The sequence below is a fragment of the Apis laboriosa genome, unplaced genomic scaffold (assembly GCF_014066325.1).
Source record: "Apis laboriosa isolate Shangri-la unplaced genomic scaffold, ASM1406632v1 scaffold9_cov152, whole genome shotgun sequence".
In the NCBI taxonomy this organism is placed as follows: Eukaryota; Metazoa; Arthropoda; class Insecta; order Hymenoptera; family Apidae; genus Apis; species Apis laboriosa.
This window is the reverse complement of record NW_025224966.1, coordinates 2,631,332-2,646,943: the sequence shown is the minus strand read 5'-3', so window position 1 is coordinate 2,646,943 and position 15,612 is coordinate 2,631,332. Positions and strand designations below refer to the sequence as shown.

Genomic DNA, 15,612 nt, shown 5'->3' with positions numbered 1-15,612 from the left:
CACACCTAATAAGCCGAGAAAGAAAGAGGGAGGATTTTTCGACTCGCGTTGCCGAATTCCCATTACGAGTTACGATTCTTTCGAGAGGAGATTGGAGGGGGGGATGGAGGAAAATCGGAAGGTGGAAGCACACGGTGGCGAGAGAAAACGGCGGGTGAAACTTTGGAGAGACTTACATGGAGTTTCTCTGACGTTCGCGTTCGAGGAGTTCTCCCTTTGATAGGTGACCGAGTTGGAAACGTTGGCCAGCGCCAGTTTGCTTTGGTAGAGCTCGTGGAGCCGGGCCAATTGGTCGAACTTGTGCCTGGTCTCTTGCTCGAGGAAGTCCTCGTGGTCGAAATACGGCCTGGGCAGGACACCTGCGCCGACCGGAGGCGGATACTGCGGTCTGTACCGTTCCGTGTCCGACATCACCGACATCGAGTCTGCAAATTGATCAACGTGTTTCATTCTTTTTCTCTCTCTCTTTCTCTCTCTTAGACCGAGGAAGGGGGCGGACGTTGCTCGTCGTTGAGAACGAAACAAACGATTAGACGATAAGAAGGGGAAAGGGAAAGGAAGGAGAGCGCCTTTAGTCGGAAGCCTCTCCTCTATTTCGAGCGTAAGAAGATGAAAAGTATCGAGTAATTACATCGAATCTCTTCTTCAACTTCCCTTCTCTCTCTCTCTTCTCGATCGTTACACGATCCTCGAGCGTTGGCCATCTCTTTTCTCCTACCCCGCGATATGATTGTTTTCCATCGAGCGCGCTATTACCAAAGCTCGATGGTGGAAGGATTTAAGGATCGACTCTCTCTCTCTCTCTCTCTCTCTCTCTCTCTCTCTCTCTCTCTCTCTCTCTGTCTGTTCGAGGTATTCGAGTACCCTTCGAGCGGAAGGAAGAGAGAAAGGAGAGAACGACACGCCGTGGTACGAGGAAAACCGAGGAAGATCTCATGGAAAACCGTAAGTATTCTCTCGAATAAAATAATATCTCGCGAAATGAAAGTGTATCGAATATCGACCGATATGGTCGAAAAAAAAAAAGAAATAAAAAAGAAAAAAGGATAATTTTTATTTACTTACCGGTAAAGGTGGATACGACGGTAAGATTCTCCTGGCTGAGAATTCTCAAAGGATGCTCTTCCTGGTCGCTCTCGGGCAAAGGATTCTCCCCCATGCACAAGGCGATGTCCTCCTCGGTCACCTGGAGGCACGAGTCCTGCATGGGGACGGGTTCCAGATCCTCGACCTCGACGATCTCCAAGATCTCGTCCTCGGAAGACAACGAATGCCTGGAGGGCAAGACGATGTCCTTGTGCGACAAGTTCAGGCTCTCCATCGAGACCTCCCTGCTCACTCCGTTGCTCAGCGGCTCGATCAGAGGCAACGGCGGAGGCACCACGATTTCCTCGTCATCGTCCTCGTCCTCCTGCAGATCCAACTTCCCTTTGTCCACGCTGTCGTCCATTACGGGGCTGGCCGTCAGATCGAGGCCCGAATCCGTGTTCGACTTCACGTTGAGAAGATTCAGCTTGGCGCCCAGTTTCTCGGTAATGTCCTCGATCTCGTTCGCCTTCAAGCTGTCGCTCTCCACGGTGGACAACGAGGTGTCGTCGTCGTCCATCCCCGAGCACGTCTTGAACGTGGTCAACTCCTTGAACTGGCCGGACGACTGGCCCGACACGGACTTGGACGCCTCGATCCTTGCCGCGGCGTGCCTGCTCTTCTGAATCTGCGACGCCTGATTCTCCACCCATTTCCTGATCATGCTCTTCTTGTGGCTGTCCATGAACCCGTAACCGGAGGAATGTTGCTGGGCGTGCAGCTGCAAGGTGGGCGGCCCGGTCAATTGCATCGGCCCGTCGATCCACGTCTCCCTCTTGTGGTGAGGATCCTTGAGCATGTGCCTAGCCTCGGCGACCTTCGACTTGGAGATCCTCGGACCGTCTATCCACTGCTCGTCCGAGCCACCGCTGGGCGCAGCCACCGGGATCTTGCTCCCGGGCGAGTCGTTCACCTTGGACGAAGGGAGGAGAGCCTTGGTCGACGAGCTCTTCCTCGCCGGGCTGGCCTTGGGGGTGGCGGTGTGGGCGGGGGACGTCTGCTTCGAGGCCGTCTGCGTCAACGTCTTCACCGCCTTGGCCGACTTGTGAACCGGGCTCCTCTCCTCGGGTATCTTGCAGGGCCTCTCGGCCGCGGATCCCCTCAGCACCCTCCCCATCGCGCAGCGATTGTCCCCGGAGTTGAGGCTGGGTATGTAGACGGGGGGATGCTCCCCGTCCGTGGCGTCGTCGGTGCTGGGCCCCACGTAGATCACCGTGTCCGCCGACAGGTCGCTCGAGCTCGGGTCGCACTCGCTGTTCTGCCTCGCCGCCTCCTCCCCCGAACTTCCCCCGCTGCCCGCCCCCTGCGCCCCCCCACCCACGAACTTGATCTTCCTCCGCCTCATCCGGTGAATTCGGGACGCTAGTTGCACGGTGGTCAACGTCTCCGTGTAGTGCTGAGCGTTAGGGGACACGTGGGCGATCATAGCCGCGTGGCACGTCAACGAGCCGAGACACTCCTTCAGCAATTGGGTCAGCTTGTGCTCCTTGTACGGAAGGTGCTTCTGCCCGTTGAAGATCGCTAGCAGGATGTTTCCAAGCCCGGACAACGGGATCCCTCCCGACGACTTGCCGCGATCCGAATTACCCAAGTCCATTAGGTGGAGCCTGCTTCTCCCTCCGGCAACTGGAAAGTAATTAACCAGATTAACGATGAATTGGCGATAAATCCCGTCGTCTTCTGCCGACTCTTCCATCGAAATCGTTCGATCGAACAGAAACGATTTCCCACCAATTACGACGGGGCCCGTGTCGGATCCCGTTCGAGGAACGACACGATGGAGGGTTGATCTCGGCGAACCCCGAGGTCTCCGGAAGCCACTCGAGGCCGAGACCGAGAGGAGAGGAGAGGAGAGGAGAGGAGAGGAGCTGTTTCCTCCGGCTTACTTCGGCCAGCTCGACGACAAACGTTGTTTACGAGCTGGGACTGCGAAGAAGGAGGGGAGGGGGGAGATCGGTTGCGCTCACCTCCACCCTTGCCCGCGACGCTGTACTGATAAACGTGGAGGGTGTAGAGCATGTGCGCGTCGCCGTCCTCTCGTTGTCGGCCCGCGACCGCCGCGTCCAAATAGAAGGCGGCACGTTCCGCAGTCGGCGCGCGAAGCTCGCTGTGCTGCTGCAGCTGCAGGCTACCGAACAGTGGGTCGTCCCTCAAGTACACGGCCGGCGACTGCTCCGAATCTGGGAACAAAGAGCCACGGCAAATCACGTTACACGCGTCCCTTGCCACGCTTGTCACCCGACGATAAATAATAACACGTGTAGGAGTGGTTTCCTTTTTCTTTTTTCCTCCGCGTGAATATATTCCTGATGTAAATAAGCTTTCCACGCGTCGTTAGGGAAATAGGAATCCCGGTTCCGTTAAAGGAACATTGAGTGAATTTAACGATTAGTTAGTTTTTCTCCTATGTCGATAAGTTGAATGTAACGTGTACAGGAGAAGAAATGGAAGCATTTAGTATCTGCTTATGTGTATTTATGCAGAGATTGAATATTTCGCGGATATAAAATATCGGGATATGATATTATTTGAGTGTTGATTTACGTTGCTATTTCTTTCTCCGCGGTGAAAAATATTTCGAGTAAAAGTCGAGTGATTTCAAGAGAGCATGTTGTGATATTATTTATATTTTTGTAGAGATGTTGTACGAAAATAAAATTATGTTTTTTTACATTGGTAGTTGTGATATATCCGTTTCCCATTAAAGAATATTCTATCGTATGATAAAATAAACTATTATTTTATGAGATTTTTAATTATTTTAATTTCTAAATTAATAGTTTTTTTATTTATATAGAAATTTCATAATCAATATGGAGTAAAATCGTGAAAAAATGTTCGACGTAAAAAAGTAAGTATAAGGAAAGGTAAGTAACGTTTAAATACGTTAAATTCCAAGAAAAGTTTCACGCATCATTTCCACTCGAATTATAGCTTTCTGATATAAAATCATTACATATCGTAAAATCGAAAAATTTCGGTGGTTCTTAGAAATGACGTCAAATTCTTAGAATTTAAGAAATTCTTGGAAATGACGTCAAATTCTTGGAATTTTCGAAATTCTTGGAAATGACGTCAAATTCTTGAAATTCACAAAAATTTTCAAACTATGTTTTCAAAATATTGCTTTGTTTATAAACAAAGGTTTGTTTATTTACATTTCTCTTTGTTTATTTACATTTTCAATGTTTATTTACAAAAATTTTCGAAAATTTTTGAAAATTTTGGTCCCCGTTCCAGAATTTTACTTTGTTTGCAAACATTGGTTTGTTTATTTACATTTTTTCATTGTTTGTTTTGAGAAAATTCTTGGAAATGACGTCATATTCCTGGAATTTTCGAAATTCTTGGAAATGATGTCAAATTCTTGAAATTCACAAAAATTTTCAAACTATGTTTTCAAAATATTGCTTTGTTTATAAACAAAGGTTTGTTTATTTACATTTCTCTTTGTTTATTTACATTTTCAATGTTTATTTACAAAAATTTTCGAAAATTTTTGAAAATTTTGGTCCCCGTTCCAGAATTTTACTTTGTTTGCAAACATTGGTTTGTTTATTTACATTTTTTCATTGTTTGTTTTGAGAAAATTCTTGGAAATGACGTCATATTCCTGGAATTTTCGAAATTCTTGGAAATGATGTCAAATTCTTGAAATTCACAAAAATTTTCAAACTATGTTTTCAAAATATTGCTTTGTTTATAAACAAAGGTTTGTTTATTTACATTTCTCTTTGTTTATTTACATTTTCAATGTTTATTTACAAAAATTTTCGGAAATTTTTGAAAATTTTGGTCCCCGTTTCGAAATTTTACTTTGTTTGCAAACAGTGATTTGTTTATTTACATTTTTCAATTGTTTGTTTTGAGAAAATTCTTGGAAATGACGTCAAATTCCTGGAATTTTCGAAATTCTTGGAAGTGACGTCAAATTCTTAGAATTATTCTCGAAATACTTACCCGTCTCCATACTTACCCGTCTCCATACTTACCCGTCTCCATACTTACCCGTCTCCATACTTACCTGTTCCAATTGCCATTTTTTTAGTTTCTGAACATTTTTTTTTTTCAACAGTTTGCTTAAATCTAGAGTTACTTACCTTCCGTGCACTTACCTTGTACAGCTGTTATCCTTTCGTATTATAGAGCGTTTTATGGATATCTTACTCGAATTCTTTCTCGAAAGAAACGCGGGGATATCACGGGACGTTATCTACGGATAACTATCGATGGCCAGCTCGCTCGGTGTGCGCGCTGAAGTATGGCCAACAAACTACAGGTCTCTGCGCGAATAATCAACGTAATGCGGAGAAACACATCTGTAAATAGTGATCACCGTAAAAGCCCCGTTACCGCCTTCTCCTATCCTCCTTGGATATTTTATGCGCCGCCTCCCTCTCCTCCTTCCTCTTGTCCTACGGATTTCTCGAAAAGTACACTATCCAACCGTGGACGTCATCCGAGAAATGAAAAATCCCCTCCCGATTTGATCCTCCCCTCCCCAGATAGATCGAGCGAACTCGAGATACGGTGTGGTGATCTCGATGGCGGAAGATCGACGAGGAATTTATAACACTCCGGAGAGAGGGAGAAATTTTACGCTTGTGCGTTTGACAAGGGTTTCGCAAGTTTTCGTAATAACACACGCGCCATCTGATCGGCTCGTAAACCGGGCGTGTTTTATGTACAGCCTCAACGGTGACATATTGCCAACCGTCTTAGAAAACAGCTTTCGATGCGAAACGATGGAGGGAGAGGAGAAGGAAAGAGAGGCACGGAATCGAGAGGCAACGATCGTTATTATGTGTCTATCGATTCTATGGAGATCGTAAAAAAGTCTGCGACCCCTTCTTCTCTCCTCCGCCGAGGAAGAGTATAGTAGTCGACTATCGGTGGGCCAGACAAATTTCGCGATGGTTCCCTCTGTGGTTTGTTCGAAAGCAAGGAATAGATAGAAGGGTGTATCGGCTCGCTGCGATAATCTTGAATAACCTCCTCGTTGAATATCCAATTAAGGTTTTACTGCCTCGCCAACTCATTTACCGGTGTCGTAAAAAAAAAAAAAAAAAAAAAAAAAAAAAAGTGAAAAGAAAAGCAAGGTCGAATCACAGTAGCTTCTCGTTATCCGTACCGTTCGGTATCCAACGGTATCCCCTTGTCTATCTACTTTACTCTTTTTTACGACCTCTTCCCAACCCTTGCACCCTGGAAATTACGCCAGATTTCTATAAACCGAATTTCCTCGGACGGAGGAGAGGAAAGAAAGAAAAAAAAAAAAAAAAGAAAAAAATCTTTGGACCGTAAAATTAAAACCGTAAAAGCGAGAGGACGAGATAAATATTCAAATTTCATAATTTTACGTGCAACTGATCAAAGTGAAATCCGGTTTCATTAGAAAAGGGAATAACGAGAAAGCCTAACGAAAGGAAGAACAACGAAGAGATGGTCGGTGCACGCTCGCTCGGACGTATTAATGCGGCAGAGGCGTGGCAATATCCATAAAAGGGACAGGAGAAAGTAATATTGTCGGCATCTGGTCCGCGTGACGGTGGTTCGCAACGACGTAAGAGGGAGGAGGGGGCCCCGCGCGTAGCCTTCCACGCCTATACGGTGGAAATAAAACGGCGACGCTCCTCCGCGAGGAAACACTGGCTTCGGAAACTGCACGGCTTCGCCGGCCCTGTGCTCGGCCGTCGAAGGGATGCCGGATAAATCGTTTTTCGACGCGTTTCGAATACCATCTCGACCACCGACAGCCTCGACCGATCGAGCTCTCTCCTCCTCCCCCCCCCCCTCCCCTCCTCCACCCTCGAGGGTGAATCCGTCGGAGGGCAGTGAAAAGAAATCTGTTTCCGCCATTTCGAATGACCAAGGCCGACCTACACGACCGTTTTTCCCAAATGCCTCGTGCACGCACGCCTCGAAACTCCGTTTACTCCGCTTTTCCGGGTGTGAAAGTTTATTATTATAGGGCTAGATGGACCTCTATCCACAGGGAGAAGAACGTCGTGTTAAACGCTATTTTTCTATATACGATTGTCGTCAAAAAATCGAAGGGAAGCTTTTTTCTTCTTCTTCTTCTTCTTCTTCTTCTTCTCTTCGTATCGGTCGATAATGGCTTTTTTTTTTCGTCGATATCATATTCGAAGAGTAGAGCGGTTCTCGTTTCAAAGAAATGAGGGAGGAACGAAGAACGAAGAGAGAAGGAAGAAAATTAACGAATAGCCGGATCCGGGTATTAAAGTGGAAACAGCGGTAGACAGGGACGATGGAAAACGTGGTTTGCGCGGTCGTACGCGTTCGCCGAAATAACTGCGCGAGGCGAAGACCACCGGCTCACCGCGTTTTCCTCTTTCCCTTCCTCGTCGGTCTCGGTCTCGCGGGGGGGGGGGGGGGGGNNNGGCGCCGTTTCAGGTAGCGACACGACACGAGGGGGGAAAGGTCGTAGGTCGCGGAGAGGCCGGATAGAGCCGGAGGGAACGACGGGAAAAGCTCGTAATAAGCGGCTGTGAATATTCGTCTGTCGTGAAAGTCGGTCCCGTCTTGGCCATAACTCGAGGATCCGTAGGGAGACGCGCGCGTTTCCCGTATTTTTCCCGAGCAAGAGGGGGAGGGGGAAAGGGAGGGGAGGGAGGGGAGAAGAGAAAAAAGACGAGGAAGAGAGAAAGTTTTCTATAAATCATTTCTCACCGTAATAAGCACGGGAATGCTCGTTTAGTCGTTAACTTTTATTTATACGGTCGGGGATAAATTGCCCGCCACTTTTAATTCGAAATCCCTTTAATTTAATACTCGCCGACTTATCGCTTGTCCACCCCTCCCCCTCTCGATGCTCTTGCAGCTTTTTCACGCGATTCTTACGATCGCAGCGACCGAGCTGCGTCGAAGGAAGGTGGGAAAAAGGGGGGGGGGGGTCGAATCGAATTTCTTAACGGAACAACGCCCGCCTCTTCGAGATATTTCCCGGGGCGAATACCGCGTCGAATGAAATCTTGCGAAAAGGGGAAATGCGCGAGATAATAGAGAGGTTGGAACTCACACGAGGCTGCAACCTCGTGCTATCCTGTTAATTCAGGGAATGACCGTTACAATTAACTCGGCGTGTTATTCTTTCATAAGGCCTTCTCACTCTGTTTTCGTTGGCGGCGGTGGCGCTTTCGAATTCCACTATACGATATTTCGTTCTCACGGATCCACTTTGGCTTTTATTCCAGCTTTTTCTAATTCCATTTTTCTCCCGCTTCCCATCTCCCTCCCTTCTAATTTAATAAATATCCTCCTATCCTTCCGTCAAGATACAGTACGCGATGAGCACGTAGACTCAAAGAAAGCACGAGCATTCGCACCGGATTGGATTACATCCAATCAACTGTTGCGGAACCCGTTGAGTAACAACGGATATATAAAACCCTTTTGGAGAAGCCAACGGACTCAAGTAAGAGCCAAAGGGTATTCTGTTCGCAAAGGCGATAAGAAATCGTTGATAACTCTAAATATAATCTATCTAATTGAATCCAATCCTGAAAAATCCAATCTTCTAATTGCCAACGGGGCCAATTAAATTTAACTCGAGTCTCTCGACTCCCCCTCTCGATATTCTAAAATTTCTCCCGGAAAGGAAACACACACGTATCCGAGAGAAATTGAAAAGGGAATAGAGGTAGATGGTTGGGAGATCAGGTCGACCCGTTACTGCTCTACGAAAAATTATTACCGGTTGGTATAAACCAACAGTTTACTTTTTTGGAAAGGAGACCTTGGACGGAGACCTCGCCTCATTAAACTTTCAAGTGACGAAGTGAGGAAAGCTGCCGTTAACGGAACGATCTCCAATTTCTGCAGCGAGGGGCATGGGCCATTGCCCGCGCTACCATTTCCCGAGAAACCGACTCGCTACGACGGCGTAAGACGGCCATGCTTTTCTTTAATTGCCAACCGCACGCTAGAGATCCTCCCCCGCCGTCGTAAAAGTTACCTCGGTAAACGATTCGTCCTGGGAGGGAAGAGGGAGAGTCACTTTATGACAAATATATATTATACCGTTGACAATTGATGATTCGACGAACCTCTCCCTCTCTCCCTCTCTCTCTCTCTCTCGACGTGGAAAATTAGGGGACGCGCAATCCCCTGGATAATCCCCACGCGGATCTAATTAACCGACCGAACGAGGTTTTTGAATAAATCGAGCAAATCGAATCCGTTGGATAAATGAAAATGAAAACCGGAGAAGAGAAGGGGAACGATATTATTTTATCAAATTATAAAATTAATTATACTTGAATACTTCGATTGTGATTACATTGGTAATAAAAATTGCCTCTCGGATGGAATCTATCGCGCGAAACTTTATTTAATCATTCTTAACAAAACTCTCGGGACGTCGCGTAGTCTTATTACGTTTCCGATCTGCAGGATAATAATAATAATAATAATAATAATCCAATTAATCGAGTCCAATATCCTGTCTGATATCCGATATAATTGACAAATTATAATTGACAAACGTTTGTTATAAATTCACCCAATTTATTAAACGAAAGATCGTCAAGCGAATTCTTATTACACACGCTGACCCGTATATTCGCGGAACCTTCCCTTCCGACGGGTTGATGACAAATGGAGACATAGAACCGTTTCCGACCGCAGATGCATCATCGGTTACACCCGCGGTTCAATATATATTTCTGCCGTGTATCGAAAACGCAAACACGCGGCTTCGAGGTTATTTAACTCGATCGTTTCGGTCAACCGGCAAACAAATGGATATTAACAAATAATTCGCGCGATTATTTATCGATCGATTCATTCGTATGCGAATACACAGGGAAGGGATGCCTTTTCCCTTTCGTCCGGGTGATAAAACGCAACTCGATCGAATGAAGATTCTTCTCCGATTGTTGACGGGAATAAAAATTGGCGAATGGTTCTCCTTTCGATTCTCGATCTCGGTGTTCCATCGCGGAGCGAGAAAACGAGAGAGAAAGAGAGAGAGAGAGAGAGAAAGACAGAATTCATTCGTCACGTTTTACGCGCGTTACGTTAAAAGCGGAGCGCTCCAGCGTGACGGTGCAACGCCACGACGACGTTCTCTCCATTACTTTTTCGCCCTCCGCCCTTATCTTCCTTCTTATCCGCTTTACGCGCGTACAAGTATAAAACAATAAGCGCGGAGCGAGTCACGATGGAAATTATTACGGGACCATACCGCGTAAATGCGCTCGCCTCGAAAAATATCCCGGGAAAAATATTTCTCTTCCTGTCTCCTTCCTCCTTCTCCTCGTGGAAACGCGCACGGTCGCTTAAAAGAAGAGCTCGAGGAAGATCGTTTCACGCTCTTTTCGCCGGAGCCAGAGAGAGAGAGAGAGAGAGAGAGAGAGAGAGAGAGAGAGAGAGAGAGAGAAGGAAGAGAGCGGTTCGTTTGGGTGGTCGTGAATGAATCGAGAGGCGGAGATAGAAATCCATCGAAAATGGGGCGGAAGTGAAGGTTGGAGTAAAGTGGAGCGGGGGTGGAAAGAAACAAAAGTAAATTACCGCAAAGACGAAAGGTATTCCGCTTCTGGTCCTCTGTTCCGCTCTGGGTCCCGTCGAAAACTTTAAATAATTACCGGAGCCGGGATTATCGAGTTGCCGGGTAGAAAAGCCCAAGTTGGAGGGAGGGTGGTTGCGCCGGTCGAGGGAAAGGAGGGCTTGGTTTTCGGTGTTTCTCGGCAAACGGCGAGGGAGAGACACAAACGGGAAAGTCTGAAAGGAGAGGAGGAGGAGGAGGAGGAGACGGTTTCGAACGTTTCTGGAGGCAAGACGCAGACCTCGAGATACGAGTTAATTATTTAATAAGCTGGAAAATTAATTGTATCGCGTCTTAATTAGTTAACGTCTCGTCGGGGAAAAGCGGAAAGAATCTGTCTCGTTAAGGATCAGAACACGCGACACGCAGTTCCTTTCGAAAATTGTGGATCAGAGGTGAAACTTTTGCTTTTTGCTCGAGGAATGTAGCGTTTGCGCGTTTCCCCTTTACTTTTCGAGGAAACTAAGGTCGAGGAAATTTTCGTCCCTCCAAATTTATTCCGTCGAATCCTCCTCGTTTCGAATGGAAAAAAGGTTAGAGGCTGTTGGCGAGAACGTTTCTCGATTTTCGGCGTATTAAAGGAACGTGCCGTGGAAAAGGGAGAGGAAAAAAAAAAAGGAAAAGAAAATTAATTGGTACCAGTTTATATATTTTATATAGTCCGTGACGGTGTACGTGGCAACGTTACGAAGGAAGCTTGGTTCGACACAGCAGTTTAATAACGCCACGTTCCAAACGTGGCACGCGACTTCTACGTTAATGTCAGCTGCGAAATTTACTACGATTCTAAATCCTTTGAGATTATGACCCTCTCGTATTTATCCTCTTCCAAGACACGATCGCGATAACTTCGGTTGTACGTTGTACGTACATTGTACACGCCGCCAATTGTTTCTTAATGCACCGTGCGGTGCACGGTACCCAGCGCGTGACCTTTTTAATTTTTAAATTCGATCCTAACCCACGACCACCACCCACAGCCCTATTCCTACGATAACGGTCCATGTGTCTGTGTAGAGAAGAGCGCAACTATGCAAATCACCGAGTTGCAGCCGAGTTCCAAGAACGACGAGGAGGCGTACGATTCGCGAAAGTAATCGAAACACACGTCTCGTTCTCGATTTTTCGAGGGTCGAACGATAGTCGAAAGGATCGTAGAAGACGAGAGAAATGAACCTCGAAGATTAATTTTCAGAGATCGTTTGGAGGAGAGCTCGTTCCTCGTGCTCCTCCCCGATTTGGAGAGTTCCCATAAGTGCACCGCAGCGGAGGAGCCTCCACCCCTTCGGTTTCTTATTAGTCCTTCGAGTTGTTCCCCGCAATTCTTCCACGGAGATAGGAAACAAAGAGGACGAGGAGAAGAAGCGAAGAGGGAGAGAAAGAGAGAGAAAGAGAGAGAGAAGGGGGATAAGAAATAATCTTACCCTTCAATTTTACGGACCAACGAGTGGACGAGGTGGTCCGTGAAGACGAAACCAAACGACGACCAGGACTATTCTCGTCCCGTTCCCTGCATATTATACTCGACGGAATCTTTTACGGATGCCGGAACGAGAAAAAGCAAAGTTAAAAAAAAAAAAAAAAAAGATGAAGAAGAAGAAGAAGAAATGGAAGGCAACGATTTCATTCTTACAGACGTTCGACCAATGCCTCTCCTCCTCATCCCCTTGGATGATTATTACGGTCCATTCTTACCGATCGAAAGACACAGAAGTCGATGGGATTAGAGTATCGGACTAGTATCGAGCAAATGGAATATGCGATTTTCGGATATAATTTCTCTCCCATCCCCTGTTGCCGACTTTTTATTTTCTGAATGCCGAGGCCGCGTTTAAAACCGTTCTTCCACTCCTGTTTTTATCGATGCAATTTACTTCCCACAATGACAAATTCGCTTCGCGGTCTTGTTGTTCCTCCTGGATTTATATTCTAAAGCGATTTTAATTCCTTTCCTTTCCTTCTTTTTCTATTAAAAGTTTCTAATAGAAGGACTTTTTTTTTTTTGCTCGAAAAATATATAATTCATTTTTCGAGAAAATTAAATCTTGAATGAATATAAGAGAAAACGAATTCGATAATCACAATTCGCAACGTAACATAAATCTATCCGGATTCGATTTTAGAAATCAAGCACGATCCATTTCCATGGACGAGTCAATCAGGGACAATTCTCCTCGCTGTGCCCTGTGCACACTCGCCACCAATTAATCCAAAACGATTCTACTCGCCCGCATTGTTCCAAGCATCGAATTAATCGCGACGAATTCAATCCTATCTCGAAGGAAACTTTCCACCCCTTCTACCGTTCACCTACCTTGTGCCTACATCGTGCGTACAGTAGATCCCTAGGACAGTCCTTTTATAGGCGCGAGAGCGAATCGTCGAAAGGGAAGGTTCCGTTAAAAGGGGGGCCGGGCTCGGGACAAGTGTTTCTTACGACTCGAGTTTCTTCGACACGCCACGATACTACCACCGCGATCGAGGAAACGAGAAAACTTTGAAACACCTCGGTGATTGCGAACAATCCGTTTTAGAATCATTCTTTTTCGGTGAGAAGTATTCTCTTTCTTGAAAATTTTGACCACTCGAATGGTGGATGGACGCGTTTGGATAGACGAGCTATTTGATTTCTCGACGTTTCTTACCGCCACGTTGGAGCGTGAAACGAGTGTATTTGCTTTCCGCCCTCCATCCTCGTTATCCTTTCGAGATTTGTACAGGATTTGTAGTGACAGTTTCATACCATCCGAATCTCGCAGTATTTACTCACCGTTAGCGTGAGCCGCGAGAAGATCCCTGAGCTGCTGTTGACCGGTGGTTAATTCCACGCAACTGACCCTGACACTGAATCTGGCTCCCGTCCTCTGTCTCTGCTCGGATATGCCTCGAAACAGCCAGGCGATCGCGCAGGGGATCGCTCCTAGTGTGTGCCCTGCTTCCGGCGTTCCCAGCATCGTGTGAGACTTCCCTGCGAAAAGATAAAACGATCGTAAACACCGTTCGATCGCCCCATCCTGGAACGTGGTCGTTTCTGGGACAAATGGAAAATTGCGAACGATTTCGATCGATTCGATCGTCGATAATTTTTCCGATCCATTTTTATCCATTTTTGTTTTAGTATATTTATTATTATTATTTTATTATGATTGATAATGTGACAAAAATCGAAGAGGATTCTCGCAAAAGGATTAAATGTAGTACATCATTTCTAAGACATCTTGAAGATCATCGATAATTTATCCGATCCGTTTTTATCAATAACGCGACATGAAAAATCGAAAAGGATTCTTTATTTGACAATGGATATCGACTTTTGATACGTACGAAAACGATCCAAGTGGATATAAGGGAAGTGCTCGTTCCCTTATGCGAATGGAGATCTGGAAACTTTCATTTTCTTGAAAATTCCGCATCGAATTAATTACGTATTTAATGCTTCGTCAACGTTGTCGATGCGTTATAATATAATTCTGCGCTTCGACTTTCCGCGATTTTTATCTTCGGCAAGAACGAATCACTTTTCGATCCTTTCATTGGAACGTTTGACCGGAAGTCAAGGGCCGGAACCTGCCGCCACGATTAAATCGCGGTGGCACGAACAACGCGCGATTGATTTCCCTCGCTTTTCGCGACCGCGAAATCGATTCGCACGGTTGCCCTTTGAAAATCCACTCGGTATATATATATACACTGGTGTACACGATGAAAATCTGCAGATCGACGCAACAAATCGCGACGCCTGATTTGTGGCCCCGGCCGGCGACAATTAATTTGTTTACTATTTACCGGTTCACGCCGTGGGGAAAACAACGAGCGCACACGCTCCATCATAATCACGATGCGTAACGAGGATCTAATTTATACGGCGAACAGATTGGAGCCGATTAATTCGGTTACCATTACAAGTCCGCGATTTTCGATGAAACCCAATAAACGAGAATAATATATCCGCTTTATGAGCTCGCTCTTTGTGATGAGTTTAAGAAATTGGAAAGAATCACTCTTTATATAAGTATCAATGTGTGCATCACGTTGACCGATATTCCATTCTCATCAATTTAAGTTTCTCACTTTTTTTCCCCTCCCAATATTCTTTAAAATATTCTTCGTAAAATTATAAAAATTGTTCGATCATGACGTTAGTGTTATTTACTATCGATATTCGATTCCGTTTTCTCTAATTCCTTTTTATATTTCGATATAATGATACGATCCATAGAAGTCTATGCGTCGTTTCTACTATTTGTGAAAGTGTAGGAAAACTAAATTTCTCACCTCCAATATTGTTTAAAATAATATTCTTCGCACAATCATAAAACTAAAATTGTTCGATCATGACGTTAGTGCTATTTACTATCGATATTCAATTCTTATTCTAATTATTATATTTCGATATAATGATACAATTCAGAACCGTCTACTGTGCATCGTTTCGTCTATTTATGAAAGTATAGAAAAACTAAATTTCTATATTTTCATAAATAGACAATATTGTTTAAAATAATATTCTTCTATAATCATAAAAAATAAAACTAAAAATTGTTCGATAATGACGTTAGTGCTATTTATTATCGATATTCAATTCCTATTTTAATTCCTTATTATATTTCGATATAATGATACAATTCAAAACCGTCTATTATGCGTCGTTTCGTCTATTTATGAAAGTATAGAAAAACTAAATTTCTATATTTTCATAAATAGACAATATTGTTTAAAATAATATTCTTCTATAATCATAAAACTAAAAATTGTTCGATCATGGTGCGTTGTTGGTGCGTTGCTACCGATATTCGATTCCGTTTTCTCTAATTCCTTATTATATTTCGATATAATGGCACTAAAAATTATTCGATCATGATGTTGGTGCGTTGCTACCGATATTCGATTCCGTTTTCTCTAATTCCTTATTATATTTCGATATAATGGCACGATCCATAGAACCGTATACTCTGCATCAT

General features: G+C 45.0%; 1 protein-coding gene across 1 annotated transcript in view; it reads right to left on the bottom strand.

Moving 5' to 3' along the window:
• The window catches only part of LOC122720035, a 252,977-nt gene that overhangs the window by 2,722 nt on the left and 234,643 nt on the right, over positions 1-15,612 (bottom strand). Inside the window, exons 9-12 of the mRNA XM_043946439.1 lie at positions 13,422-13,619; positions 3,054-3,266; positions 1,066-2,712; positions 177-425 (exon numbers count right to left, since the gene is read on the bottom strand). Coding sequence (XP_043802374.1) covers positions 177-425; positions 1,066-2,712; positions 3,054-3,266; positions 13,422-13,619 — 2,307 coding nt within the window. The remainder of the gene's footprint in view (positions 1-176; positions 426-1,065; positions 2,713-3,053; positions 3,267-13,421; positions 13,620-15,612) is intronic.